The sequence below is a fragment of the Polistes canadensis genome, unplaced genomic scaffold (assembly GCF_001313835.1).
Source record: "Polistes canadensis isolate GaletaPanama2010 unplaced genomic scaffold, ASM131383v1 scaffold_158, whole genome shotgun sequence".
In the NCBI taxonomy this organism is placed as follows: Eukaryota; Metazoa; Arthropoda; class Insecta; order Hymenoptera; family Vespidae; genus Polistes; species Polistes canadensis.
In genome coordinates this window covers 168,242-195,763 of record NW_014569705.1, presented here as the reverse complement: position 1 = coordinate 195,763, position 27,522 = coordinate 168,242, and the positions used below count along the sequence as shown (strand labels likewise).

The window sequence follows — 27,522 nt, the reverse complement described above, 5'->3', positions numbered from 1 at the left end:
TCGAGAGGTACGATGGGTATGTATGTATGTATTGCAAGAGAGCGAGTGAAATAGAGAGAGAGAGAGAGAGAGAGAGAGAGGGAGAGAATGAGTGAGTGAGCAAACGAGAAGGGGGTGAGGAATGAGGGGCGGAGGGGGGCGGAGAGAGGTAAAGGGAGGTCTGCGCGATTTCCACAAGCTCGATCCCGAATGACATGAATTTACGTGTCCGACTATCGTTCGACGTGTGTGCATTCATCGGTCTGATTATATTTCCTAAGAGGTCCGCAATCACGAGCGCGAGTCTGCGTGGGGTGGGATTTGCAAATTGCACGCGTATAACAACTCTCGTGGTATAATAACGACTCCCGCGGTTGCCGCGGGGAATTTCATTGATCGCGGTTAATTGTCCGCGGTGAAGAACGTTCGTTCGTTCGGCTTCGAAGATCACCCCCACCCCGAACTACTCTATTTCCCTCTTCTTCTGCTACTGAACGCTAATCGACTGAAAGAGATAATATCTCCAGATAGAAAGATAACTACTTGCTAGGTATATACTTTCCAGTTCACTTCGATGCAATAAAAACGATATTAACGAAAGATCATTAGAAGAAAATAAAGAAAATATGTAAAAATTTAACGACCTTATAATTTCTTTTTTTTTTTTTTTATTTTTTTTTTTTTTATACGAGGATTATCGATATCGTTTTATTATTAAGAGAAGGAAAACAATTATGTTCGACGTAATAAATGTATAAGTTTAGACGTGAGAGGATAAATGTAATAGTGTAAGATTTGATTCCAGTAGTCTAAAGTTCTCAAACGTCCTTCACTTTTTTACCTCACACTCTCTTAGCATCGTTGTTCGGTTCTTCGGTTCTCTTCTCCCTTTTCCTCCTCGTTGTCCTCCAACCGGTATTCGGGAACTATAGAGCGTTAGATGCACTGTCAAGGGAAGTGTGAACAATTTCGTGCATTGTCAAGACTATAATATGGATGGCTGGCAGGATAATTATTGGAGGCCGTTTGAATCTAACTGTTTCCTTCATTAGCAGTCTCAGTTCTCTCGACTCTGTTTCTCTCTCTCTCTCTCTCTCCCTTTCTGTTTCTCTTTCTCTATTTCTCGTTTTGTCTTCTCTGCCGCCTTTCTCTCTCTCTCTCTCTCTTTCTGGCTTTCTCTTTCTCTTCCTTCCACTTTCCTTCTCGCACAATCTTTCTCTCTCTCTATTTTTCTCTTTCTCTTTCTCTTTCCTTGTCTTTCTCTCTATCCGAATTTTGTACAGAATTACCCACCATTATCATAATTGCGCTATTACCGATAATATCTACGACTTGGCTTCGAAACTGTAGCTCGATGCTCTTAATCCATTTTCTATTTGGACATCGGGCTTTCGGTGGACGAGAGAAGTCGCAAGTTCCGTTGCGTAATTTCCGGCCCATTGAGTCTCTCTATCATCTCTTTCTCTTTCTCTTTCTCATTCTCTTTCTCTCGTCTCAGGGAATTATATATTTTGTAATAAGGGATGACGATGGGGACGCGTGAAGGTACCGAACTAAGGGTAATACGTACGAGTATGGGGAAATATCTTAGGTATTCGCGTAATCTACTAGAGCTTACTTAGATATAATAAAGGAATATTTTAGCTTTAGTGAAGAGTTAGTAAGTAGATAGTTTAACTTCGATCGATAACTACCAAGATTTAAGTCTGCTAAATTGAACGGATTCTTAGTCTGTACAAGTAGGTATGTACTATGCTTGAACAATTAGTAGGATTAAATTTTTGGTTAATTAAAAATGTAGAAATAATATAATAGATAAGATGTACTTTTTTTTTTTTTTGTAATAATTTTTGACACGCTTTACAACAAGGATTTAAATCTTTTAAATTGAAGACATGTTCGATTTTTGCAGGTACTTGTTTGAAGAACTGGTAGGAGATCGAATTTTTAATTGATTAAAAATTTACGATGAAAGTTTAAATTTTTCTAAATTGTAGGGATTGCGGATGAAAATAATTGATAAAAATTATAAGATATCTTATGGAATATTTTGAACAAATATTTTTATTCGTTACAATAGATGAATAGGAAACGCTCGAATAGAAAATAGAAGACTTTGGTAATGCGATGGAAGAAGCGACACCTTCGATGGCAATTAGAATTGGCGGTAGGTGGTAAGCTGTATCTGACAGTTTTTCGAAGGGGTCCAGCCGAGAAGAACGGTTGGTCGGTTGCTTCAATGCCGCAAATAAATTTCACATTCATTATCGCGTATTACGAAGGCACGACCCGAGGTTTATGTTGGAGACCGTAGTGGCGAACATAACAATAAGATATAAGAGGAGTGAAGAGGAATGATTCTTCAAGGTAAATAGGATTTTCAACATTTTTATCGATTACGCGTGTATATGCGTGATATTACAACAATCATCCTGGGTATTTAAACACGAAACACAATTTCATTTTGCTTTGATCACATTGTTAAAAGCTCACGTTTTAGAAATCGAATTCTTGTCTTGATGACTTTTTAAATATTTTTTTATTCTCATCGAGAGATGTATTTCGACGGATCTAGAAAAGGGAAGAAAGAGATGTCCCGCCGATGTCGTAATTGTAACTTATCTCGTTAAATCCTTCTTCGGTGGTGGGTGGAGGAGTGATAATGATGACGAAAGGAGAGGGTACGACTGGGATGAGGAAAAGGAGGAGAAGGAGCAGAAGTAAGAGAGAGAGAGAGAGAGAGAGAGAGAGTTGGTGAAGCTTGGTGAGGTAGGATGTTCGGTGGGTGGAGACGTGACATAATTACGAATATTAATTGCGTTTCCAACGAGCTGCTAGAACCGGGGGCTGCTGAGTGCAGATGTCAACCTATTATCAACCCTTACCTTACAATAGATGAGATCTCGCTTTCTCTGTGTCGCTTTAACCCCCTCTCCTTCTTTCCATCATCACTACCACCCTCCTCCCTACTTTCCTCCTCTTCCTTTCCCTCTCCCTCTCCTGCCCCTCCCCCTTATCATCCTACATCACCCCTTTTCCTCGTCTCTTTTGCCTCTCGGCCTGTTCTCTCTTCATCCTCTCTTGCCGACATCACCCCCCCAGTTTTATTGCAAAGTTAACAATGCTACTTGGCTTCTGAATAGCTGCGGAGTATCATTATCAGCGTGTCATCGGCACAGCGAGGCGCGGCTCCTTTTATAATGTAAAATATTTCAAGGTAGGAAGAGAAAGTCGTGGAGAGAGAGAGAGAAACGCGGAAATATTGGTAGGTATAGGACACCTCGCGAACATCGACAATAATATCTATCCTACCTACACATTTACATAGATATAAGAATACTAAGACGTCGAACGAGATCAAAAAGTCTTTCTCCATTGATCGTTTTATGTATACGTTGATTTTCTGTTAAAAAGGCGATACATAGGTATACATAATACTTAGGATACATATCAAATCTCCTTTTTTATATTAAAATCGATTACGAATATCTTTTTTTTCAATTTTGTTTTGTTGTCTCTATAAAAAATGAATTCTTAAAAATAAGATAAAAAAAAGTGAGAGAGAGAGAGAGAGAGAGAGAGAGAGAGAGAGAGAGGGAGAGAGGGAGAGAGAATGAAAAAGAAAAAACTTGCGAGAATGCGATTATCAATATACACTAATTACATTAATTAATCTAAAACAATGCAAAGGATGGAAAGGAGTATTGAAATAGTAGAAAGAACAACGCGATTGCGAATCACGAAGATAGAGAAAGAGAATTGTAGAGCGCGTGGGGGAGGGTGAAAGCCCCCCCCACTGAAGGATGAAGCACGGTGACGAAAGGTAAGGGGGGACGAAGAGGGGTGGGAGGAGACAGTCGTTTAATAAAAGTATGAATATCGCCAATAACTCTTCGCTCGTTCCTGAATAATGTCCACTCTATCGGAAAATAATTATACTTTATCGCGGCGGCCCCTGTTCCACCCCTTATCTTTTTTCCCCACGTAGAAATCTTCTCAAATCGCTCAATTATATTTCCTCTCAATCCTCCTCCTACTCCTCCTCCTCCTCCTTCCCCCTCTTCTCCTCCTCTTCTCCAAACTTTTCATCCTCCTTTTTCTTTCTATCTTTGAAATCTCACTGTCAGAAAGAATTCTTTACCGAGTTAGATACCGATGAAGAAAAAAAGAAAAAAAACAAAAGGAATGGGGCGGTGCAGGGTGGGGGGCGGGGGGGGGAGAGAATGGAAAAAAGAAAACAGGACAGAACCCTTAGACTATCTTCCTTCCGACTCTTCGTCGATATTTTTTGTGTTGCGATATTTTAATCGCTATCATTCTCTGTCTTACAATTAGATCGAGATCTCGATTTGACTGTCTTTAAAAGGGTAAGAAATATTTGTTTCTATTATTATTTTTTTTCTAAATTTTATTTCGATCTTTTTTTTTTTTTCCATAACATTATGTTTCATGATGTATCTGTCAATTGACGATGGTTATCTTGATCCTTTGTCTAAGGAAGGATTAAAAGAACATGGTGAGATTGTTCGTCAAAAGAGCCATCTGATAAAGTTCGGAGATTGACTGGGAAGCTTCCCTCTCTCTTTTTCTTTCTACGCGGTTGGCTTAATCGACTATGATAATTTATCGTTGCTTCCCGTATAGAAGAAAGAGAGAGAAAGAGAGAGAGAGAGAGACTGAGAGAATATAAAAGGGGTGGCAGATCGAAGATCGGATGAATGAAGGAGAAGAGGTTATGCCGTTTGAGGGGTTGGTTGAAAGAAGTGGAGGAGAAAGAAGAAGAAGAAGAAGGGCGAACGGAAGGTAGAACAAAAAGAAGGAAAAGAAAAAGGGCATCGGAGTGGTGGTAGTGGGGGGGGGGAGGAGGAGGAAAAAAAAAAGAAAAAGGCACGCGTCATCGTGCGAGGAAAAGACAGAGAGAAGAGGGTTTACGTGGGTGATAGTAAAAAGGGATGACTATAGCGATGGTAATGGTACTAATAGTAGTAGTAGTTCGTAGTGGTGGTGGTGGTGGACGGTGGATGGCACGCGTGAATGCGCCTTTATAAAGAGGAGCCAGTGAATTGATATAAGTGAGCGGTTATTTCACGATCATTTGGGATTCTCTGTGAATGCCGTAGGGGGCTCGCTCGAAGAGGAGGATGAGGTGGAGAAGGTGGAGGACGTTAGGGTGGCAACGCTCGGTGGCAGAAACGGGGGTGGCATTCAGCCACGTGCAGGACGCTACCCACGCAATACGGATCAAAGCCAATGGCTCTGATCGGACTTCCGAACGTTCCTAACCGGTGTACCGGTACCTACTTCTCCACCTTCATCTTTCTCCCTTTCTCTCTCTCTCTCTCTCTCTTCGTCTACTCTTCGTCTCCTCTTTTCCTTCGTCTACTCTTACTATCTCATCTGTCCATCTATCTATCTCTTTCTCTTCGGTGATATCTATATATGTAATTCGCCACGGTATCCGCCTCGTTTATACCTTCCCTCCGGCACTCATGTCCTTTTAACGCTGCTCGTCCTCTAGACGAGATTCGCGCTCGAGAAGTAAACTAATTTGCTCTTTCTTCTCTTACTACTATATTATATATCTTATTCTTTTTCTCTCTGTTACTCGTTAAAAAAAAAAGGATAAATAAAAAAAGGAGAGATCGTGTAAATAAATAAAATAGGATTGCATGTTCAGATTTGATTCAACGTTAAATTGCAGGGTGTGTATACATAAAAATACGTAATGATTTGTTTTTGGAACAATTATTTGAATAACGTTTCGAACAATTTTTGAAAGAATTATTTTGCGAAGGAATAAGCTTAAATCAACCCTGACGCAATCATTTAATTGGACCTTGGTTTTACAATATCCTGATGACAATTGGAATTGAATAAATCATTTATTTTATTTCTAACTTGTTACAAAAAGATATTTCAAAATATAGAAATAGAAATAGAAATAGAAAAAAGGAGGAAAGAATGAACGGATAGAGAACGAAGTAGAAGGTGACGAGGGGGTGAGGACAAAAAAAGAAAACAGCGAGAAACGTACCGTGGTTTTTCTAGCACAAACTCTCTCTCTCTTTCTCTGTTACAAAGGGGTGACGAAAGAGAGAGAGACAGAGAGAGAAAATGGAGGGAGGGAGAAATGGGGAGAAACCCGACCACGATGGTTTGATGGCCGTGAGCAAGAGAAAGGCACGACCGAAGAAATAAACTGGGTACAAACACAATAATTACTATCTCTTTATTTGGTTGTTTGTTGGAGTCTCTGTCTCTCTCTCTCTCTCTCTCTCTTTTCTCTCTCCGGATTGAGAGAGGAAAAAGAGAGATAAAGAGAGATAGAGATATAAACCTGGCGGCGCGCCGGCGTTGTGCAGAAGTTAATAAAATCCCGGCAGCCACGCTGGGGCGCACCGAGCAACCCCCGTAAAAAGGGGTGGAGGCTCGGTTTATTTAGCAGAGACGTAGCCACTGTTTGTTGCCTTCGATCTCCTCTCTTGATCTATCTGACTATCGACTATACTTTATATATGAGATAGTACGTTAGCTTTATTTTTGTTTCTTTTTATTTTTGTGTGTGTGTGTTTTTTTTTTGTTTCTTTTTAAATTAACGACTATTAAAATATATCCAATAAATATATCCTACAATATGGATGACAATTATCAACGACGATTATATATTTGTAACGTTAAATTACATGATGTTCGTTAATAGGAAAAAATTTCATTATACGATCAGGGTAGAACACACGTGGATGTTAAGAGAATATGACATTACTTTAGTAAATACTTATTAGACGTAAAATGTGAAGATACACGAAGCTCTGGCTATGTTCAAAAGAAAGAAAGAGCAAAAGAGAGAGAGAGAGAGAGAGAGAGAGAGAGGGAGAGAGAGGGAGAGAATGAAAGAGTGAAAGGGAGAAAGAGGGAGAGAGAAGGAACGAGTGGGGCAGTCTTTACCTCGTTTATCCTATAAAAGTCAACGGTTCTTCGTCCTCGGTTTATCCAGCGCGTCGTGAGCAATCCAACAAAGCGCGGTGGCGCCTCAGGGGCCAATAACGCGACGCTCCTGATATATAACCATGAGAGAGAGATAGACAGAAATAGAAAGAGAAAGAGAGAAGAAAGTGAGGGAACCCCCGGCTACCCTTCTCAGCCTGCACTACCCTTGCCTATCCCTTCCTCTTCCTCTTCCTCCTCCTCCTCCTCCTCTTCTTCTTTCTCATCCTCCTTCTTTCCGTACGTCCCTTGCTTCACCTGTCCTGTAGTCGCTCGACCGCGTTGTTGTCGCCTGAAAAGGATTCGAGCCTTCCGGGAGTGTTAACAGGAAAAAAGTAGAAGAAGAAGAAGAAGAAGAAGAAAAAAAAAAAGGAAGAGGATCACTTTGAAAAAGAGAATGGGTTTGGATCCTACGATTACTAATATTTCGATCGATATCCTAACTCCTTTTTTTATTTCTTTTCTTTGATATTATACTAGAAGAGGTTTCTTGAAATTTGCTTTATCGAATTAAACAAATAATAAAATTGTTTTTTAATTCATCGTAGACCGAATATAACACTAATTGAAAATTCGAATTTTGATATGTAAAATAAAATAATACAAGCTTCTATTAACGAATTAATATTGATCTTATGTGTGTGTTTTATTTTTTTATTCTTGGTATCGTAATATTTGGGACATCCACAGTAGATTATTGTATCGTAGTTTGATTCTTTGCTCTCTGTTATTTGTTAATGATAATTTAAACAAGAAAAATGTTCTTTTTTTACTTTAAAAATGTAATCGTTGTTAATTACTTTATTATTAGAATAGATTAACGAATTCGGTAGAACGAAGTATAAATAATTTGCAATTAATTTTTTCGGTATTATGGGGTAAAAAATAATTTTTCTTGATGCATAGGATATTACATACTAAATGTTTATATATATGTGTGTATGTAAGTACGTTTTTAATCGGCACTACTATGTATTATAAAGTTGACCAGTCAGGGGGCATTTCCGTCGCCCTTTTTAAGCGGATGACTTTTAATGGCGATACAATTTAATGCAGCTAGCCAAAAATATAGATATTTTAGATGGGGGAATATATTTAAAATCATTTTATAAGTCTGAAACTCTCATGTAGAAGGGCTTTATAAAATTGGAGTGGACTGAAAAGGGTTTCCGTGCGCGCGCGAGCGCGAATAAGGAGTAGAGGGTAGAAGGGGAAGCTACGATACGTATATTGTAATGCATGGCTCTGTCTCTATGTGTGTGTGTGTGTGTGTGTGTCAAAAGCAAAATCATAATCGGTTCTGTGGTCGAGTTATGAAAATTATCTCTTTATTTGTACCTCGTACGTAATCATAAGCTTCTTTTTCCTTTACGGGTATTTTCTTTTATAATTTTATTTTCTTTGGTCCCTTTTTCAAAGAAAAGAAGTGGCGCCGAAAGGATTTCGTTGGAGAAATAGGATAAATCTTACGATACACAGATAGATAAATTCATCTTTCTTTTTCATTCATCTTATAAGCCTCCGTGATAGTTCTTCTCTTTACATTCGACGACAACAATGCACACGTGGCCTCAGGGGGCAATAATGACGGTTCTGATACGCTGGTAACCGACTCCCATCCTCTGTCCCCATTCTCCAACCCCCTCGCGATAAAAAAGTCTACAACGTATACGTAAACGACGATTCACGATGTGATACTCTTTTTCTTCTCTTTTGTCAAGAGAAAGGACTTCCGTCAATTTGATTCGCTAAGGTTAGGAGAGATTAAATAACAAGATAATAACATTTTTATTCGAATCTGATACATATTATAGAAGATTAACGAGATATTCGATATGTAAACAGCATGAGAAGGGATGATATTACAAATTATTTTACAATTTTATTTTTCAATTTCTAGAATTTTTTTACTAAAAGATAGAATGCCAAGAGAAAAAACACACTCGTGTATAATTAATTATTTAATATTTGAAAGTCTATATTATTTTTTGATAACACACACACGCGTTCTATTTTTCAATTTTTGAGTTTACTTTGAAAACATTTTTAAACATAAATAACGAATAGCAAATATTTTTATTTTAAGTGACATTATTTATATTTATCCTTCCTTTATATAAAAGATACAATTTATAATATAATTGAAAAAATTAAATATTAAATAATTATATTTTCGTCAAAATTAGCCGACTTAAAAATTTTATTTATTTATTTGTTTTCTTTTTTGTTCTTTTTTCTTTTTTTTTTTTTCTTACGAGATAGCCACACAAGATAAGAAGGAAATATTTTCGTTTTGTTTTTTAAGAAGATGATTTAACTTTCGACACTTTAGCAAGGTACGTTAGTTATGGCTGACGGAAGTGACGAAGAGGGTGGTAACCGTTTGATCTTTTGGCCGGTCCGACGAATCCTTTGTGAATTGTATCTGCTTCCTTTCCACTTCTTCTCTTTTTCTCTCTCTCTCTCTTTCTCTTTCTCTTTTATTCTCGAAAGGAGAATTTCCCTTCTTCTTTTGCAGATTTAATGTTGCTTATTGTAGAACGTCGACTCCTTTTACCTCGTTTCTCGACTCCTTTTACGTATCCCGAATGCAACGATCTAGCAATTATACTCACGAGCGATTGGTATAGAAAAATCGTGTCAAAGGGAACGATCCTTATTTTTTTTTTCCTCTTTCTCTCTCTTTCTCTCTCTCTCTCTTTCTCTCTCTGTCTCCCTCTCCCTCTCCCTCTCTTAGTCTTAAGAATTAAACGTATCAAATTTGATCGTATTTATTAATTTTGTTAATTTGTATCAATATAAATAAATATACAAATTATGAAATCGTCAAAAAAATCTCTAACTATCATATTAATATTATTTTATCACGTTAATGCTATTTTTAAATGGATTTTCGAGTATGAAGGGAGGAGAGAAACACCTAAATACCTGAATGAGATTAGGAAAGAGATGGGTAGATAAATGGAGAGACTAATAGACATCCGGATCAACGTTAATTAGTTTGTATGAAGCATACCACCATTAGAACTTTCTTATTGATAATTAAGCTCATTAGAGATCCATTTATCTTTGGCTTCTATAATCATAATACAATAAATACATTTGAATATCCACCTATGTGTTTATGATATATCATGTATCAAATACATATCTGTTCATATATGTGTATATAAATGTATATATGTATTTATGTATTTATATGTATATATACAGCTCTAAATATCATTGAGAATTGCTTTAATGCGCTTGATTATACATTGTGCATTAGTTCCGTGCAAATTAGTATTACAGCAAGAAGGCATATTGGCTGTTGAGATTAAGCGGAACATGTGTACGATTTGATAAATTTACAAACATTTTGTAGAAAATCCAAACCAATTAGACCATTTTTTAAATGTCCAAGGATAATAATAAATATTTGATAATCTTATCGATGATGATGATGATGATGACTAGTCAATTCGTCGTGATGTTTTAAAAATTCAATTTAAGTTAGAGATACATCATTTTTAATGAAAAAAATTTGTTAATTATCAAAAATTCAAGCTTGAAAAGTACTTAAATTGTATTTATTTATTGTTATTACAATAAAATATTATCGTTTATATGATAAATTATGATATAGTTCCTCCCTCAGAAGGTTAACTACGGTAGAGAGCTTTAGGACGAAAAGAATTTTGATCTCTCTTTCAGTTTTAGAATCGGTGCGTTATCCATGATTATTATACCGGCGGTAGAGTTTGTATGAAAAAGTTTGTTCTAACTTTAACAGAGTGTGACATTTTTTTGTTTTAACCTATTCCAAAATTCATGCGCTCCATAGGATGGATGGATAGATGGATGGATACCTAACGGCTGTGTCCCGTTACAGGTATAATACCAAAACTTTGTTACGTGTCCTGACAGAGAGCAGTCAAGTAGTGGCCCCTATATGCGACGGTTTATTTGCATTATAAAGCACGCTATACGCTCTGGTATGGCATCGCATCTACTATGATCTTGTGCCATTCGCTTGGTGAGCTTTGTGCGGCCAAATAAACCGAGAGAGATTTAATCATCGCCGGATGGCTCTTCAAAGTCACCACCCTCCTTGTATCTTCATTATTCTCCTCTTTTTACCTTGTTGTTCATAAAGTTAACCTGACTTTCTCTCTCTCTCTCTCTCTCTCTCTCTCTCTCTTTCTCATTCTCATTCCTAGTCTATAGGAACTATGTATATTTTTATTTATATACACATATACGTTCATTTTACTCTTTAATCGGACCTCACGTTTCAAACACCTTTCTACAAAATTTCTTCTCTCTTCTTTTTTTGTCCCCCCCCCCGACACCCATCATTTTTCATTTATAATAATTTTTTTTGTTTTTCTCATTGTTTCATTTTTAACAGGAAATGGGTATTGACGAGTTTGTCTATTGTTAAATTAATTTCTACAATTATTGCAATTATACTTAAAGGACTGAATTTTCTGATTTTTGTTAGTAATAAGAGGATAATATTTATTTATTTTTAATTTTACTTATTTATTGCAATTAAAGATAAGAAAATATTATTATATTTATTTTAATACTAACAGGATTTGTATTTTCTTATTATAGAATTTAATGACAATTGTATTCTTATCTTTGTATTATCTGTAGTGGAAATTGATTTTCCTTTTTTCTTTTGGACATCGGCGAATTTTGATTTTGTCGCATTGTAGTAACAAAAATTGCCAAGTAGAATATTAAGGTACTGCATTCAGTTAACATTGGTATAAATTTGAGTATTTGTTAAATTAAATGTCTGATTTTAACAAACCGTGTTTACAATGAAAAAATTTAATCCCATCAAATTTTTATTTTTTAAAAAAACAATGACATGAGTAATTTGGTTATGGTATAAGAGGAATTTTAGTAGACGTATATATAGGATGCCCTTAAATTCTGGACGCATATAAAATCTCATTAAGGTGTTCACATTTTAGGGATACCTTATATAAACAAATATCCAAATAGAAAAATGTCAATAATAATTTGAACTGGTAAATGTAGACTAAATGTATTGTTAGTATAACGGAAGCTTATGGTGAGCAATTATAGATGTTCGAAAAGGTGTTTCAACATATCTTTAGAAAGGAAAAAACGTTAAAGATTCTATGATGGATGTTATTATTCATATACCCTATTTACATATACATATAAGAGAAGATAGTGTGAATAACGGTGAACAGAAGCCTAGATCTTAAGATTATTCGGAGACCATAGAAAAGATTTAAGGAAAAAGATCAGCAAAGTGGATTACTTAGGACAAGATGGTTATTGTAGTTTTAGGTTAGAAAGTAGATAAAAAAGAATTATTTTGTTGAACTATTTTGATGAACCTATTTTTCAAAAGGATAACGAGGATTAAACGAATTATAGGATTAGTCTAAAGAAAAGTAAATCTTTGAATTAGTACAACCTTGTTACTTAAATAATTATATTTTTTTTTTTTCTTTCCCCTTCAATTTGCGTATGCCAGTAGCATTTAGATAGGATTAACCGTTATGCTTCATTTTACTTACACTTAATTGAACACATCCGACACTCAAATAATAGGATTTTCCTACTTTTAAACTAAAATCTAACATAAGCGAAATTTCAAAGAAGAGATAAAACAAATGCGACAAAAATGATGAGATGATAGATAAATTTTATTAGCTATTATGGGGAAACTCGTATAATAAATTTATACTTAATCGAACGATATATATATCCTAATCTCGACAGCTGCCAGATATCGAATCCGTGAAGAGCACGTGTCCCGTAGGTAATGTGATGCGAATCACACACACACACACACACTTGCAGTATAACAAAATATTTATCTCCTTCGATCATTGTGTTAAAATCCTATAAAACAATACAATTCGGCAATCATTTTAAACAAAAGAATTAAAAATTCAAAAATTCCTAAAGACGAGTAAATAACGTTGAGAGATCTATCGAAGGACAAATAAATATTACGAGAAAAGGAAAGAAGAAAAAAAAGAGGGAAGAGGGGGGGGGAGAGAGAGAAGAACAGATAGTCTCGCAAAGGAGAAAGGTGAGGACGACGAAACAGATATCCGATTCATTGGTAGACACTACTTCGATCGGAGTAAGAATAGAATGGGCGATGATCCTCGAGAAACGAAATTCTCCTAGAGCAGATATCGTGGCGAATTATCGTCGATCACCGAAATTTAGCTTGTTGTCGATCGGTGAAGTATCATTTGAAGAGTTAAAAAGAGACAGTAGGCACACGCGCGCGCGCGCGCGCGCGTGTGTGTGTGTGTGTGAATTATACGAAAGTTAAAGAAAGATGAATATATACGTATAGAAGAAATAAGAAGAAGAAGAAAGAAGAGAGAAAATGTTGTGGGAGGATCGAAGATAGAAAAGGAAAGAAAGATGGTGACTGGTGTATGTAGAAGAGAGAAAAAGGATTTTCCAGGTAGGAAGAGAAGAAGGGGAAAAGTGGTAGAGAGAGAGAGAGAGAGAGAGAGAGAGAGAGAAAGAGCAAGAGGAGGAGGAAGTGGAGAGGGTAGGAGAAGGTAGAAAAAATCCGGGGATTTACGCGGAAAGGGCAAAATATTCCCCGCCCAGGCCTCATTCAACCCCCGACAACGGGGTGGCTTTGGGTGAAAAGCGCGCACCCTCATTGGCCGAGGGGCTAATATGGCGGTGTTAGGGGTTGCGAGGTGGGGCGGGTGTACGCGATATTAAGGGCTGCTTTCATGTCCGACGAGCCAGTTGGTGGTGCGCCGTCGATTGACGCATTTTCTTTGGAAGGTGGAGAGTCGCGTCGAGCATCGGGACGGATGTTTCACTCTCTTTCTATCGCTCTCTATCATACGATAATATTTTCTATCTATTTCTTTACCTTTTTCAATCCTTTTCATAAGTTATTTTCCATCAGTCTATTCCTATTGCACCATATCTCTCTCCGATCTATTTAATTATTATTTCTTATTTATCCATACACACACATTCCATATTTCATTTATTTACATTTTACATATATTTGATTTTACATTAATTTATTTTCATTGATCTTCTTTTTCATTCAATCGATCGATCTATCTATCTATCCTATTCTGATTGTTTTCCTTTTCCATGTATAACTCGCGTATCCATTTGTATTGCGTATGTACGAATGGTTCGTAAGGTACACAACCTGTATCATCTTTCGTACGTATTAACGAATCTAGAAGAAAGCGGGAAATTCGATTTTCGTCACGCGATTTGTACATGTGCGACCTGGAGGAAATAGGACGTTCGATTTAACAAAAATACGCCCTGTGAAATCTACATATACATATATGCATATATATATATATATATATATATTGTATACATATATATATCTATATATATCGCCGTCGATAGAGTGACATTCGTGATTGATTTATTTAAGTTTTATTTTGTTGTTTGAATTATATGTTTCGTTTTATTACGGCTATTTGCGAAAAGTTCTTCGACGTTTAAAGAGAACAAAAAAAAAAAGAAAAGAAGAAAATCATCCACGTGTGAGGAGGATCACTACTCTCCTCCCACCTCCAGCATCAAGTTAAGGAAAATCGTTTTTTTTTCCCGGTGATATTATGGCGCAAACTTACAATCAGAAGAAAAACGTTTACAGCATCGATCAGATCTTGGGCCATGCCAAAGACGAAGGTACAATTTTTTTTCTTTCCTTTTAATACTTTCTTTTTTTTTTTCTTCCTTACTTTTGTTTCTTCGCGATTGATTTTTGAGTATTTCATTCTAGCATGAGATCCATTTTGATTTGACGCGTTTCGATTTTATTTTTCTAATTGTAAGAGGAAATATTTTTCATTTATTCGTATAAAAAAAAAAAAAAAAAGAAAAAAAAAAAACAAAAACAAAAATTATTTAATTGTTATTGTACAAATGTTATCGCGCATCTAATCAATTCATTATCGTAAAGGTAAATTTACTTTGATGGAGTATGATGATGAACGTGGTGTAATCGAGTATTCCCGTAGAGTCACGTGATCGGCCCGAGTGCGAACCCCATTTAAACGGAAGGAGCAAGTAGGAAGGATCGATAGATCAATCGGCGATCTAATGGTATCGCGTTAGTTTCTCACGCAAGTTACATCGACAATAAAGCTATCTTCGAAGTGCACACACGCATGTTACCAAAGCTTTAATTGTTGGTGGTCATTGTGTAAAAAAATAAAAATAAAAAAGAAAAGGGTACCGACGGTAACGTAATTAGGTCGTCGTTGTTATGCGAATCTTTGGTTAGGATCTAGGTATTTATTTATATGCCTATGCAATGTGTGGATTTATAAAATGCGTTACGTCACGCGAACATTTCTTTTTTTTTTCCCCAAAGTCAAAAGAAACATTATTGTAAATTACTATTATTATTTAAAAAATTACCAACTGTGTAGTATGATCACGTGTGCGTAGGTGTATGTATGTGTGTGTGTGTGTGTAAGTGCGGAAATGTGGATTCGTTTTTTAGCCGAATAAATCGATCGGCCGAATCTATGGATCTTCAAGATTTGAAACATGTTCAATGGTTCTATTTTTCCTTTGGAATTTTTTGGATAGATAATTGTTAACCGATAATAATATTTTTATATGATTATATCGTAAGGATTATATTTAAATCCTTAAAAGAATTTGTTTTTGTTCTATGACAATTTCCTCGAAAAATTTGAAAATCCTTTAAGTTACCGATAACCTATTTTGGTTCTTCTTTTATTTACCCGTGAATCATCGTCTTTTGTAGCAACGAGCGTACAATTATGATTCTATAGAAAAGTTTCTATCGAATGGATATATTTCTCCACATAGGATAAATAAAATATTTTTTTTTCTATTTTTAAACCACAAAATGGATGATGTATTATTCTTTTTATTTATCCAAGAAAAATGTATTTTATTCGTAATAAAAAAAAATGAAATCATGCGGACATTGAATAGATTAATAAGAAATTTTGTTAACAAAATCGTATACCTACATACCTAGTAGTTCAAATAAGATAACAAGGAATTAAAATTTGAAAGAAAAGTATCATTTGGAGGAAACGTGGTTAGATCGGTGTTAACAGGTAATTATGGTGTTAATGAGCTTCTCTATACTTCTCTCTATCCTTCTCTTTCTCTCTACGTTTCTGTATCTCGGTGTAGCTTGATGTTCGACTTCCGGGACGCGTTATCAATGTCCATTGAACGTAGGCTCAATGGATATTAGTTCTGCTCGATTGTGGTAGAAATCGCGGTGACGTTGCGGATCTCACCTGTACTGCTATCCGTTGTAATTAAAGCAGTTGCCAACGTCGATGTCCATCGTTGCATGATCCCACCAACCTACGAATATATTAGTGGGTTTGACCGTAGGTGTTTGTGTGAAGTTGAACGTAAGCGTGAGGTCGAGTAAATGTATGGGTATGCATGAGTGTGTGTGTGTGTGTGTAGCGTGTAAAGACCATGTGTATAAGTGAAGTTGACCATCGAGTTTGTTGTAATCAACTTTTCTTTTATTTCGTTCAATGTACGTAAATCATGGGGGGGGGGGTTAAACACATTTCAAATGATTTAGAATCGAAGATGTTCTTTTACACGTACTTATGTGTATTTGTGTAGATAGTTACTAAACTCTAATAAAGTACACGTTCTCTTCAAATATTCATCATTTACATATGGAATCGCAATGCGCGGATCGTTTAATTCGTTTAAATATAAATTTAATGGATACCTCGATCGGAGTCACAAATTACAAATTACGCTTGTAATTACATCGAGGTTTGAGAATTTTCTATGAACGTGTTACATATACTATATACAAATATTAAATGTCATAAGAGGAAAGGTTTAAACACAAACGCGTGTTCGTGCTTTATAAACGTTTGTTATTATACTTTTTATTCTCTTTCCCCGTAATATTGAATTAGCAGCTAAACGACGTTTATTTTCAACTTTGATCATTTAATTCAACGTGTTGGTAATTAATCATTAAACATGATTTAGATATATAATTGGAAAAATATTTATATAAATAAGTATTATAATAAAAAAAAAAAAAAAAAAAAAAATTATATTTTATTTTGTTTATTATTGTTATTAATATTATTATTTTATTTTACTCGTAAATATTTATAGTGAAAAAATTATTTCATGTATTTTTTTCCTTTCTTTTTCAAGGATTGATACAAAGATTGACATGAGCCATGTGGCCACTTTCCATGGTAAATAAATTTTTTATTCAGCGGAATGATCGATCCTCCCTCTCTTTCTCCTTTTTTTTTCTTTTTTTGGTCTATGTACTCCCTTTTTACTTGAATCCACCCCTACCACGATAGTTTGTGGTAGGGCCGTAAATTTAATAGAAAGCAATAGAGAGCTAGGCATCAAGTGGGTACCCCATTGTGCTCTAGCATAAAAACATTAAAATCTCTCTATTCAACTTGGATTAGCCTCACGGTGTTTGTTACGAACATGTGAGTGCGATTACATCGGACGTGTGTGTTGAAACGTGCGTGTGGTGCTATCTTTCTGTCTCTCTCTCTCTCTTTCTATCTCTCTCTTTCTCTTACTGTGTTTGTCCTTGTCTTACTTCTACCATTTCTCGTACGCTTACGCGTGGTGCACATGCACACCAATTCTAGATCCGACTCATCGCAAGCTATTTAAACTGTTGGCTACGGCGGCATCGAAAAGAAGGATTAGCATTATTATTCCTGAGTAATAAATACCCTAATTTGTTCATCAGAAAGATAGTTAGACGGCGGAAGCGGAAAAGAGTTTTACTCATTAACCGGTTCTTTGAATTTTCGATGCTTACAAAAAAGAAGAAAAAAAAAAAAAAAAGAAACAAGGAAAGAAGAAAAATAAATAAATAGAAATACAAAAATTCAAACGAGAAAAAACCTTTTTATCGAAGATATTTATAGAATTTTTATCGGTTATGTATCGATACCACATACGATATGTTAAAAGACGTATTTTCTAGTTTTTCATTTTAGAAAAAACATTAAAAACGAAAATATTGGAAGGAAGATATTTTTTCTAATTTTCAAACGTTTATATAAACGGCACATAAGCTCGATCATTATGTCAGATTTCGATNTTTTAGAAAAAACATTAAAAACGAAAATATTGGAAGGAAGTTTTTTTTTTTTTTTTTTTTTTGTGAGTGGCACATAAGCTCGATCATTATGTCAGATTTCGATCTATCGTGGTCTTCGATATCGCACGATTTTAATAACATATTATAACAAATATATTATACGTGTATACGTTTAACAATGATGGTACCTAGAATTTTCATAAAACGTTATGATTCGTTAATTTCCCAAGTCTTATCGGTGATTCTCGATAACAAGGCGATTCGCTTATCGAGTTAAAGCCACCGATAATTCATAATAAACGTCGTGGAAAGCGTGCCAGGGTAATATCCGTGATAATGGTCGATGTCGTAAAGAGGGTTGAAAGCGAATTAACGTGGTATGTAAGGTATACGCCTTGAAAAAAAAAATTACTTACGAGGAGGGAGGGTCGACGTCAAAGTAATAATAAGAATAATAATGTGCGTCAATTAATCATCTCGTACGAGAAAGAAGTTTAGCATCTGTATTTTTTTTTTTTTCCTTTTTTTTTTATTAATCATTTTATTATTTCAAACACACACGAGTCGACCTCAATGAATTTCTTTTTGTTCTTTCCACTGTTTTTATGTTAAATTAAAAGTAGCACAATTCATCGATCATCATTTTAATGTCTCGTAAGAAAGATAGAAAAAAAGAAGAAACAAAAAAAAAAGAGAAAGATATGAGAGAGGTCATGCGCGTACAACAATAAATAATTTACGAATATATATATACACACTTGTATACGGATCTGGAAAGATCTTCGGGAAGATCAAAAGAAGTTGGAAGCCGATTAATCGGCACCCCTTTAATTCCTATCTCGCAAATACGTGTAGATCCGTGTTCGTAACGATTCGACACCCTCGAACTCGATTCTCTGAGTATAGTTGAGGAGGTAGCATGTGTGCTCATACGACTTCTCGCCTACTCGGTAGCAAGTGGAAGGAAAGGGAATTCTACCTATAGGTTATATGCGTGTAGTTTGCCCTAATGGGGTTTTAAACTCTTGTCGTTGCGCTCGTGGAAGGATAGAAAGCATCAGAAAGAGAGAGAGAGAGAGAGAAAGAAAGAGAAAGAAAATGGAAGAGAGATGAAGAATGCAAAATGCGAGAGTAAAAGAGAGAAAGAGAGAGAGAGAGAGAGAGAGAAGGATGGGTCGTAGGACCTGATAGAAACGGCCGTTTGTAACGGGGTGCGAGGGTGTAACGAAGGCCGTGGGGTGCGTCGTGTTCTCTCGATATTTACTAATCACTGACAGCAACGATTTTTAAGTACTGACGCGGTACATATAGAAATAATCTCTATGCATATATCGATCCCTCGTTTCGTTCGCAAAAGTGTACGCGTATGTCTCTCTCTCTCTCTCTCTCTCTCTCTCTCTCTCTCTCTCTCTCTCTTTGTTTCTCACTCTTTCTATTTTTCTCTTTCTCTTGTCCATATTCGATCCCTCCGTGCGTATGCTCTCATATATATATATATCTATCTATCTATATATATGCATACATATATACATATATACATATCTATCTATATATATATACATATATATATAAAAAGTACGGATATAAAAAAATGAAGCAGCAAACGAGGCTTAAAAATTGGCAAATCCGCCGATCGGACGTCATCGAGCGTATCGAATATATCGGGACCGGTCGCTGGCTGGTGCGGCTTAAAAATGAAATTGCGCCCGCACCATCCCCTCTCCGCGTTTCTATTTCATCGTATATCAACGAAACGTCAATTTCGTTTTGGTAGCGTGGACGATTTTGCTTAATCGCCTCCATCCTCTCTCTTTCTCTCTCTCTCTCTCTCCCCCTCTCTCTCTTTTGCCCTCTCTCTCATATTCGATGCTTCAAGTATCGAAGGCTTTTCATCATTTGATATATCACCCCTTTTTACTCTTTTCTAACCCTCGTTTGAACGTAGGTACCCCGACACGAGCGCGGCCCTTCAAATAAAAATTTTTTTTTACGGTGGTGGCACGTAAGGTGTCATCAATGAGTTCTCTAACGCGTAATTTTGATTTCTTCTTATTTTCTTCTGTGTGTTTCTTTTCCTTCTTCTTTTTCTTCTTCTCCTTGATATTTAAAAACCGTTCTTTGGATATTTTTGCATGCTGGTTGCAGATCATGCGACGTCGTCCGATACAGTTGGCGATAACGGTGACACCGAGCTGGGACATCTTAGCGATCATCAAATGAGCGACGGGCTTCACGACTCGTTGAATCTCGGTGAATCAGACAGACCGAGGAAGGTTCGAAGGTCGAGGACAACATTCACGACTTATCAACTACACGAGCTTGAAAATGCTTTTGGGAAGACGCAATATCCGGATGTTTTCACAAGAGAGGAACTGGCGATGCGTTTGGACCTGTCAGAAGCTCGAGTTCAGGTGAGAAAGGTAGAAAGAAAGAGAGAAAGAGAGAGAGAGAGAGAGAGAGAGAGATAGACAGACAGATAAAAACAGAAAGAAAGAGAGAAACAGATTGAGCGAGAACAAGAAAGAACGAAGAAAAATGAAAAAATTACAAAAAGGCACAAGCGCAAAAGATTAAAAAAACATTAATATTATTTTTTGACTCTCTCGTTGCCCTTTTTGCGCGGGAGTGCGTGTGTGTGTTTTTTTGCCGGACAATTTAGATGAATAAATTTCATTTGGTTCTACTTCGCTACAACTTTGATAAGACGTCGAAGAAGATTGGACACTCGATACATTTGAAGCATTACCGATCATTCATCCCCCTGTATAATATCCGACAAGCTACCTAGTTACAAGCTCATCGTTCAACTAGTATACAGATATATCCGTAGAAGCACACATTTAAGTTAGGAACCTTTATGGCGAGTACACGTTAGGGTGCCACTCAACTAATTACACGCCATTGTCCTCAAAATCTGCTGTCTCGCTTATCCTCCTCATTTTCTTCTTATTCTTTTTTTTTTATTCGACAATTGCTATCTCGCGTTAGTTGAAAGAGAACAAAATATTTGTATAGAATTTAATTGTTAATAAAGATACAGTCAACAGACAAGATTCTAAAAATATCTCGACTATTAAAGATAACTCCACTTTGAACGCAGAGAAATATAGAATGATAAATAAATAAAAAATACAAAAAAAATGGAAAGAAAAAAAAGAGAAAAAACTTATGAATCAGTCTATTCATAGAAAGCATTCAACCAATCGGGTGAATATTTGATAATGTCTACATTTTTCAACGTCTCTTGGAATCGATTCGTCCTAGCTCGAGTATCGGCCGCTTTTTCATGAACGGAAATCGGTTACTCGATTAGCTCGACTATTCCGACACCCTTACACACGTCGCGGAGAAGTAGTCAGTGAGAAGGAGAGGAAGACGAAAGAGGGAAAAGAGGAAGGGGGAAGGGGTCCGGGGGGCACAGGGTGGGTAGAGGGGGTTGAAGAGAATCGAGAGATGTGCAACGAAGAGTGAGAGCACGGTGTACGATGGAAAGCGAGAGAGAAAGAGAGAGAGAGAGAGAGGGTTGGATGGGAACCGTCGTCGAAGGGTGGCGCGGAGCTGAAAAGAGACAGAGAGCATTCCGATTGGCCCATTGTGGTACAGCCAAGCGACAATGCCAGCAATTGGCCGTCGCTCGACAAAACCGCTAAATGATCCGCCGCGGCGCAGTGGTGCCACGGCCACTTTATTTCAATCTAGGAAATCCTGCGCTCCGACTACACCCCCCCCTCTCCCCATCCCTCCCTCTCCACCCACTGCGTTCATCCCCCGTTTATCCGCGCTTCTCCCTCTACCTTCCTCCCTCTTCGTCACTGTCTCCTACCCCTCATTTCGTCCACCTACCACGCGTATCCTATCCTCCTACAACAGCCGAATCTATCTCTTTTCCTATCTATCTATCTCTAGCTAGCCTAGCTAGCTAGCTACCGGTACAGCTGTCACCATCACCATCACCACCACCACCATCGACGTTACCACCGTTGCGCGTCGATTCTGGATGCAAAATTACCCCATTTTTCGGTATTAACGTCTCGTCGAATGTATGTATCGTTCTGGGAGATCGACCTGTAGAAATCGTAGTACACGACAGCCTGATGGTGGTGGTCGTCGTCGTCGTCGTCGTCGTCGTAATGGGAAATCGTTCGTTTCTCTTCTTTCCAATTCGCGAGTTCTTTTTCTTTTTTTAATTATATTCTGGTATATATTTCTTTTTCTTGTTTTTACCCTGATTTTGTATTATTGTCTGTTTATTTGTTTGTTTGTTTGTTCGTTCGTTCGTTTTATCTTTTTTCCCGCTTCGAACTCTTTTTTTTTCCTCGACAGGCCAGTCGAACGTTTATTTATATTTGCGTTGTTTTTTCTTTGTTTTATTACTTTTGAAGTTTTTTTTCATTAGAAAAATTTGCCCACGCTTTTCGAGACAGCGTTGAAAAGATTTGAATTTGATTCTATTTGAAAATATTCTTGTGTACTTTATTCGTAATGGTTTAAGCAACAGCAGCAGAAGCAGCAGTAGTAGTAGTAGTAACACGTTGCTGCCGGCGGCTACAAGGGTAACGTCGTCGTCGTCGTTTTCGTCGTCGTCGTCGTCGTCGTCGTCGTCGTCGTCGTTGTTGTCGTCGTCAGAGTGAAAGTTTTCGAGACGAGCCGGCGATTTAAACTTTCGAGTTGACGGTGGGTCGGTTAAACGACGCGCTGCAAGGTTTGCGAGCACTTAGGCGTTAGAGGGTATTCAGGAGCGATTAAATAATTAACAGCAATTAGGCAATTGAATTTCCTGTCCCGACCTCTCCCGACGTATCCCCTCCCTTCTCTCTCTGTCTCTTTCTCTCTCTCTCTGTCTCTTTCTCTCTTGATTCTTGATGTCGACCTTACCCTCTACCTCTTGTCTACCTTTCCTCGCTGGTAAGCACTTTCTCTTTTCTCCGATGACAAACTTTTGCTTTCAACTATTTTCTATTGATCTGAAAAATTTAATTTCAAATTGTTCATAATATTAATAAAAATAATAATTTTTCTTCGATACGTAAATGCCATTGCAAAATTATATTTTGAGCCAATGAATATTAGGGTTGTTCTATAAATTCGTATAATTTTTTGTCTCTAAATAAATAAACAGCAAATGGATAAACAGCAAATTGGATAACCTAATATTAGAATTTACAAGAAATTTTCTTTAAATAAACTTTTGGCATATTGGCAATAAAAATAATAATATTAATATAAATTTTGGTTTAAAATCTTTTAAAAACGTCTTGCATATAATATGAATGAGAACGTTAATCGTTCGTTAACGATGTTAAATGTTTCCTAAGAGGGGTGAGAGAGAAGGGACTGTGTCCATGTATTCGGAAAGCGATATTCGCTTGCTATTACCCTGGTTGGTAGAACAGTGTCGGTCTGAAAGGCAGCATTTTGAATTTCCGTGGCACACAATGGATGCAGCATGTAAAACGTATACACCCAGGCATACATACATACATACATACATACATACATATACACTTATACATGTATAAAAATAGAAAGAGAAAGAGAAGGTTGAACGACGATGCTGTCGTTGGTGGTTCTGTTGGTGCCATTGGTGGTACTGGTACTGGTGTACTGGTGCTTTAGCTAGTATGGCTGCTATTGCTGCCGGGGTCTCTGACGATGCCCACGAAAAATCCTACCGAACAACTCGAGCGGAAAGCGAAAGCATTTATACGGCAACGGGTGCAACGGGAGGGACAAAGAGAAAGAGAAAGATAAAGAGAGAACGAGAGAGAGAGGGCAGGGGTTGCTGCTACCACTCGGGGGTCCGGAGGAAATCAGGATAATTGTTAACAATTAGCTTAATCAACCTCGAGAGCCGAGCTTTTGTTGGGTGCTCTGATACGCGCGGCCGAAGGTTCTCATACGTTCTTGCCAGTTTAGTTTTATCTTTCTTTCTTTCTTTATTTCTTTTTTTTTCTTCTATTTTTTTTTCTTCTTTCTTTCTTTCGTTCTTTTTTCCTTTTGAAAAAATAGAGAGAAAAAGGATTACTACTTATTAAAGAAAGATCTACTCTTTCTCTCGCTTCGGGATGCGATTTAATTGTTGAAAATTACATAGCGAGTACGAACAAATTCTAGTATCTCCTATTGACTACTAATACCTCGAATTTCTATTTCCAGTTATTTTCTTCTTTTCTTTTTTTTCTTTGTTTTTTTTCATTCTTAAGAGAAAGAGAGATTGCGAGGAGAATTAAATATACTTGTCGAGAGAGTATTAAATTTAGAAAAAATATTCTCCTCCTGATTTAATGAGAAAAGGATAAAGTTGAGCTTAAGATCGATATTTCTTTTTTCCTTTTTTTTCTTCGCTCTATCTCTATCTCTCTTTCTCTCTCTTTCTCTCTTTATTTATTTTATTATTTTTTTTTTTACTCTTAATGAGAGAATTACGAGAGAATACCTTTAAATGCCTTTCTACGAATTCCTTTTAAAATTCTTGCTAATGAATTAACGAAAAACTCTGCTAAAGAAAAAAAGGAAACAAAAAAAACAGAACAAGGGGAAGGAGATAATAAAATAAACGAGTTTTAAATGATACTAATATCAAATTTAGTATAATATAAAACACGAATTAAATTCATTTGTTCTTTCGTTAGTTTTAAAAGTTAATTAATTTATTGGATAAATTATCTATTACCATAATATATCCGTTTCTTTTTTTCGTAGGTATGGTTCCAAAATCGTCGAGCCAAATGGCGTAAGAAAGAAAAAGCTCTTGGAAGGGACACGAGCTTTATGCACGTCGAGCAGGGAGGTTAGTCGTCTCGATAATTAATTCATTACATTTTCTTAAACCCCATACCACCATCACCACCACCACCACCGCCCGGTGCTTTGATTTTTATCCTTTTTGTTGTTTTTTTTCTTTCTTTTTTTATCGCGAAGAGAAATTGTATCGCACCGAGAAAATAATTAATTTTCTACACGACGGTAATTAAATTTCCTCTATCCGATAAATTCTTGAAAAAGGGGTCGTAATAAGGAAAGGTATTTCTCTAAGAACAAGGTCAATTCTTTTCACGAGACAAAATTATTCTATTTAATCTAAAAATTGATTTAGTAGAGAAGTCTTACCTTCTATTTTTTTATCTTTATTTTTATTTTTTTTTTTTTCCTTCGACTCGTATAAATAAAAATGCATTAGTATTTAACTGTGGGACGATATTGGAGTTTTATACTCGAACGAGTCGTGCGGGTTATTACGATTATTGTGTGTGTGTGTGTGTGTGTAAGTAAAAGAGAGAAAGAGAGAGAGGGAGGGTGAACATAGTCAAAAGGGTAGATGCAATCGGTAATAATTACATATAATTTCAGTGTCCCTCTCAGTATGCGTCGACCGTTGCGTGGAATCCGATCTGCAAGACGGTCGACGTTCGACGGAAGTAAAGGTCCGTTAATTTTTCATAAAACTAATAATATTTCTCTGCATTTGTCATAGAAGCGCGGTAGGGGGTTGAGGGACTAGATCCGAGAAGTTCAAAGTAAAGAAAAAAAAAAAAAGAAAGAAAAAAGTAATTGGAATAAAAGCAACGATTAATAGTTTATTGATTTAAAAATATTCCACCTTAAGAAAAGTCCTCTTTCTTAAAAAATAAATCCTCCCAAACAAAACAGAAAAAAAAAGAAAAGAAAAAAGAAAGAAAACGTTGTTTTACCGTGTGATTGCAGGTGTGAACGAGTTGTCGCTGCACGCACGGTTACTCCAATCGGCCGGTGGTGTACCAGGTGCGGATCCATCGGGTCCACCAAGCGGAGCCTTCCCGTGGTTCATACCACCGGTATTTCCACCCCCTTGGCCAGCTAGCGCACCAAAATTACCACCGTTGCACGCGATTCTTTCGCAGTATATTGGTTTACCATTACCGCAAAACTTGGCGTCCTTAAGCACGGTCCTACCGGTTGGTCTAAATCCAGCAGCGTCTTCATTAAATCACAACAACGTTAATGGCCATACATTGGGGAATCATTTGCATGGACACCCGTTGAATCTTGGTGTCCAAAATTTGCCGCAAAATTTGAGCTCGAAGCACGAGAAGGAAGACGACTCGTCGTCGGAAGACGAAATCAGAAGACAAAGCGCCGAGGTTCTCAGAGTTAAGGCTGAAGAGATTATACGTAAAGCGGATAATTAATAAGCGAATTCAAATGAGGATCATCGGTTTGTTCTTTGATTATTTGTTTCATTTTGGTGATTGTTATTGAAATAAATTCAATGGACTTGGTGGTAATCAAACGAAACCAAACAAAACAAAACTAATTGCTGTGATTAGCTGGAACCATAATAAGTCCAAGATGAGGTCACGAAGAAAAATAAAAAATGGGAATGATAATACTATTTCCACATGGACAATCCGTAACATACATAATATGCATGCATACGTAGTATCACTACTGCTACTTCTACTACTACTACTACTACTACTGCGTGTACTTTAATGTCGGCATTGACTTACAACGCAATCAAGTAAGCCGTCGTTGATGTTCGCCTCACCGTCGTAGTCCTTTTGCATATGTCGATATCATAAAGATGTAGTCGATATCGCGTGCATGCAAGACTCGCGCTCGGTGTCGCGTTTATTGGGACACACGTATGTATGTATTTACAAAGTGTAAATGTAAACACGTAGAAAAAGAGAGAGAGGGAAAACACGCGATTCGCTCTTAGAACTAACTATGCGTCGTTTATGCATAGAAACCGAACGAGAACCGATAGTTTAAAAAAGTAAACGAAAAGAAATAAGAAGAAGAAGAAGAAGAAGAAGAAGAAGAAGAAGAAGAGAATGCTTGAAATAACAACAAATTTTGTGGGCGGATCGGAGGAGTCCGTTAATTTTGTAAAATTACACACCTGTGTGATAATACGTAGTACAGGTGTAACTCGAAAACAGTGATGATTATGATTACGACGATGATGATTACGATGATAACGATGGTGGTGATGATAATGATGGTTTTCTTTATGTAAATATGTAGGTAACCGATTATGTTAAAAAATATATGAGAACAGATAATATCAAAAAGCGATGTATCTCTACTCTCTACCTTTCTTTTTTCTTCTTTTTTTTTTTTTTTTTTATAACATCGTTTATACTTCCTTCGTGTCACAAGCAGGAAAATAATCACCATTTGTTTCTTTCCCTTTAACCAATTGTCGTCTCTCCTATGAGGATTACATGCCATATCCTACTGGGAAACAAAGAAAAAAGAAATAGGAAAAAAAGACACAAGAAAACACATCAAGTACAACAAACTAAAACACACATCTATCGACTTCGAAATCGGATCGTCGAAAGATTATAACTTTTGAAAGTAAGTGATAGGCGAGGAATGGAAGGGGGAGTGGGTTGTAGGTCGGTCGTACAAATGTTTCCAAACGATACTTTCATTTTCTTATGTGATTTTCTCGTTTAGAA

The 27,522-nt window shown here is 36.7% G+C and overlaps 1 protein-coding gene across 4 annotated transcripts; it reads left to right on the top strand.

Annotated features, from left to right (window-relative positions):
- The first annotated feature begins 201 nt into the window (after positions 1–201).
- LOC106788960 (aristaless-related homeobox protein-like) lies at positions 202–27,121 on the top strand. 4 transcript variants are annotated; one of them, XM_014752721.1, is made up of 4 exons: positions 202–529; positions 20,219–20,484; positions 24,776–24,863; positions 25,778–27,119. In XM_014752721.1, exons 2-4 carry the CDS (start codon positions 20,290–20,292, stop codon positions 26,239–26,241), a joined length of 747 nt encoding a protein of 248 aa, XP_014608207.1. In that variant the 5' UTR covers positions 202–529; positions 20,219–20,289; the 3' UTR covers positions 26,242–27,119. The 4 variants fall into 4 exon arrangements, with proteins under 4 accessions (XP_014608207.1, XP_014608206.1, XP_014608205.1 ...); XM_014752720.1 differs by lacking the exon at positions 202–529 and adding an exon at positions 2,319–2,346 and having other exon boundaries at positions 25,778–27,121; XM_014752719.1 differs by lacking the exon at positions 202–529 and adding an exon at positions 14,016–14,643 and having other exon boundaries at positions 20,212–20,484; positions 25,778–27,121.
- The last annotated feature ends 401 nt before the right edge of the window (positions 27,122–27,522 follow it).

Coding starts and splice junctions, on each gene's coding strand:
- LOC106788960 (XM_014752717.1), top strand. CDS start 14,571: ATGGCGCAAACTTACAATCAGAAGAAAAACGTTTACAGCATCGATCAG. Junction 14,644..20,218: donor GGGCCATGCCAAAGACGAAG/GTACAATTTTTT, acceptor TGCTGGTTGCAG/ATCATGCGACGTCGTCCGAT. Junction 24,864..25,777: donor TATGCACGTCGAGCAGGGAG/GTTAGTCGTCTC, acceptor GTGTGATTGCAG/GTGTGAACGAGTTGTCGCTG.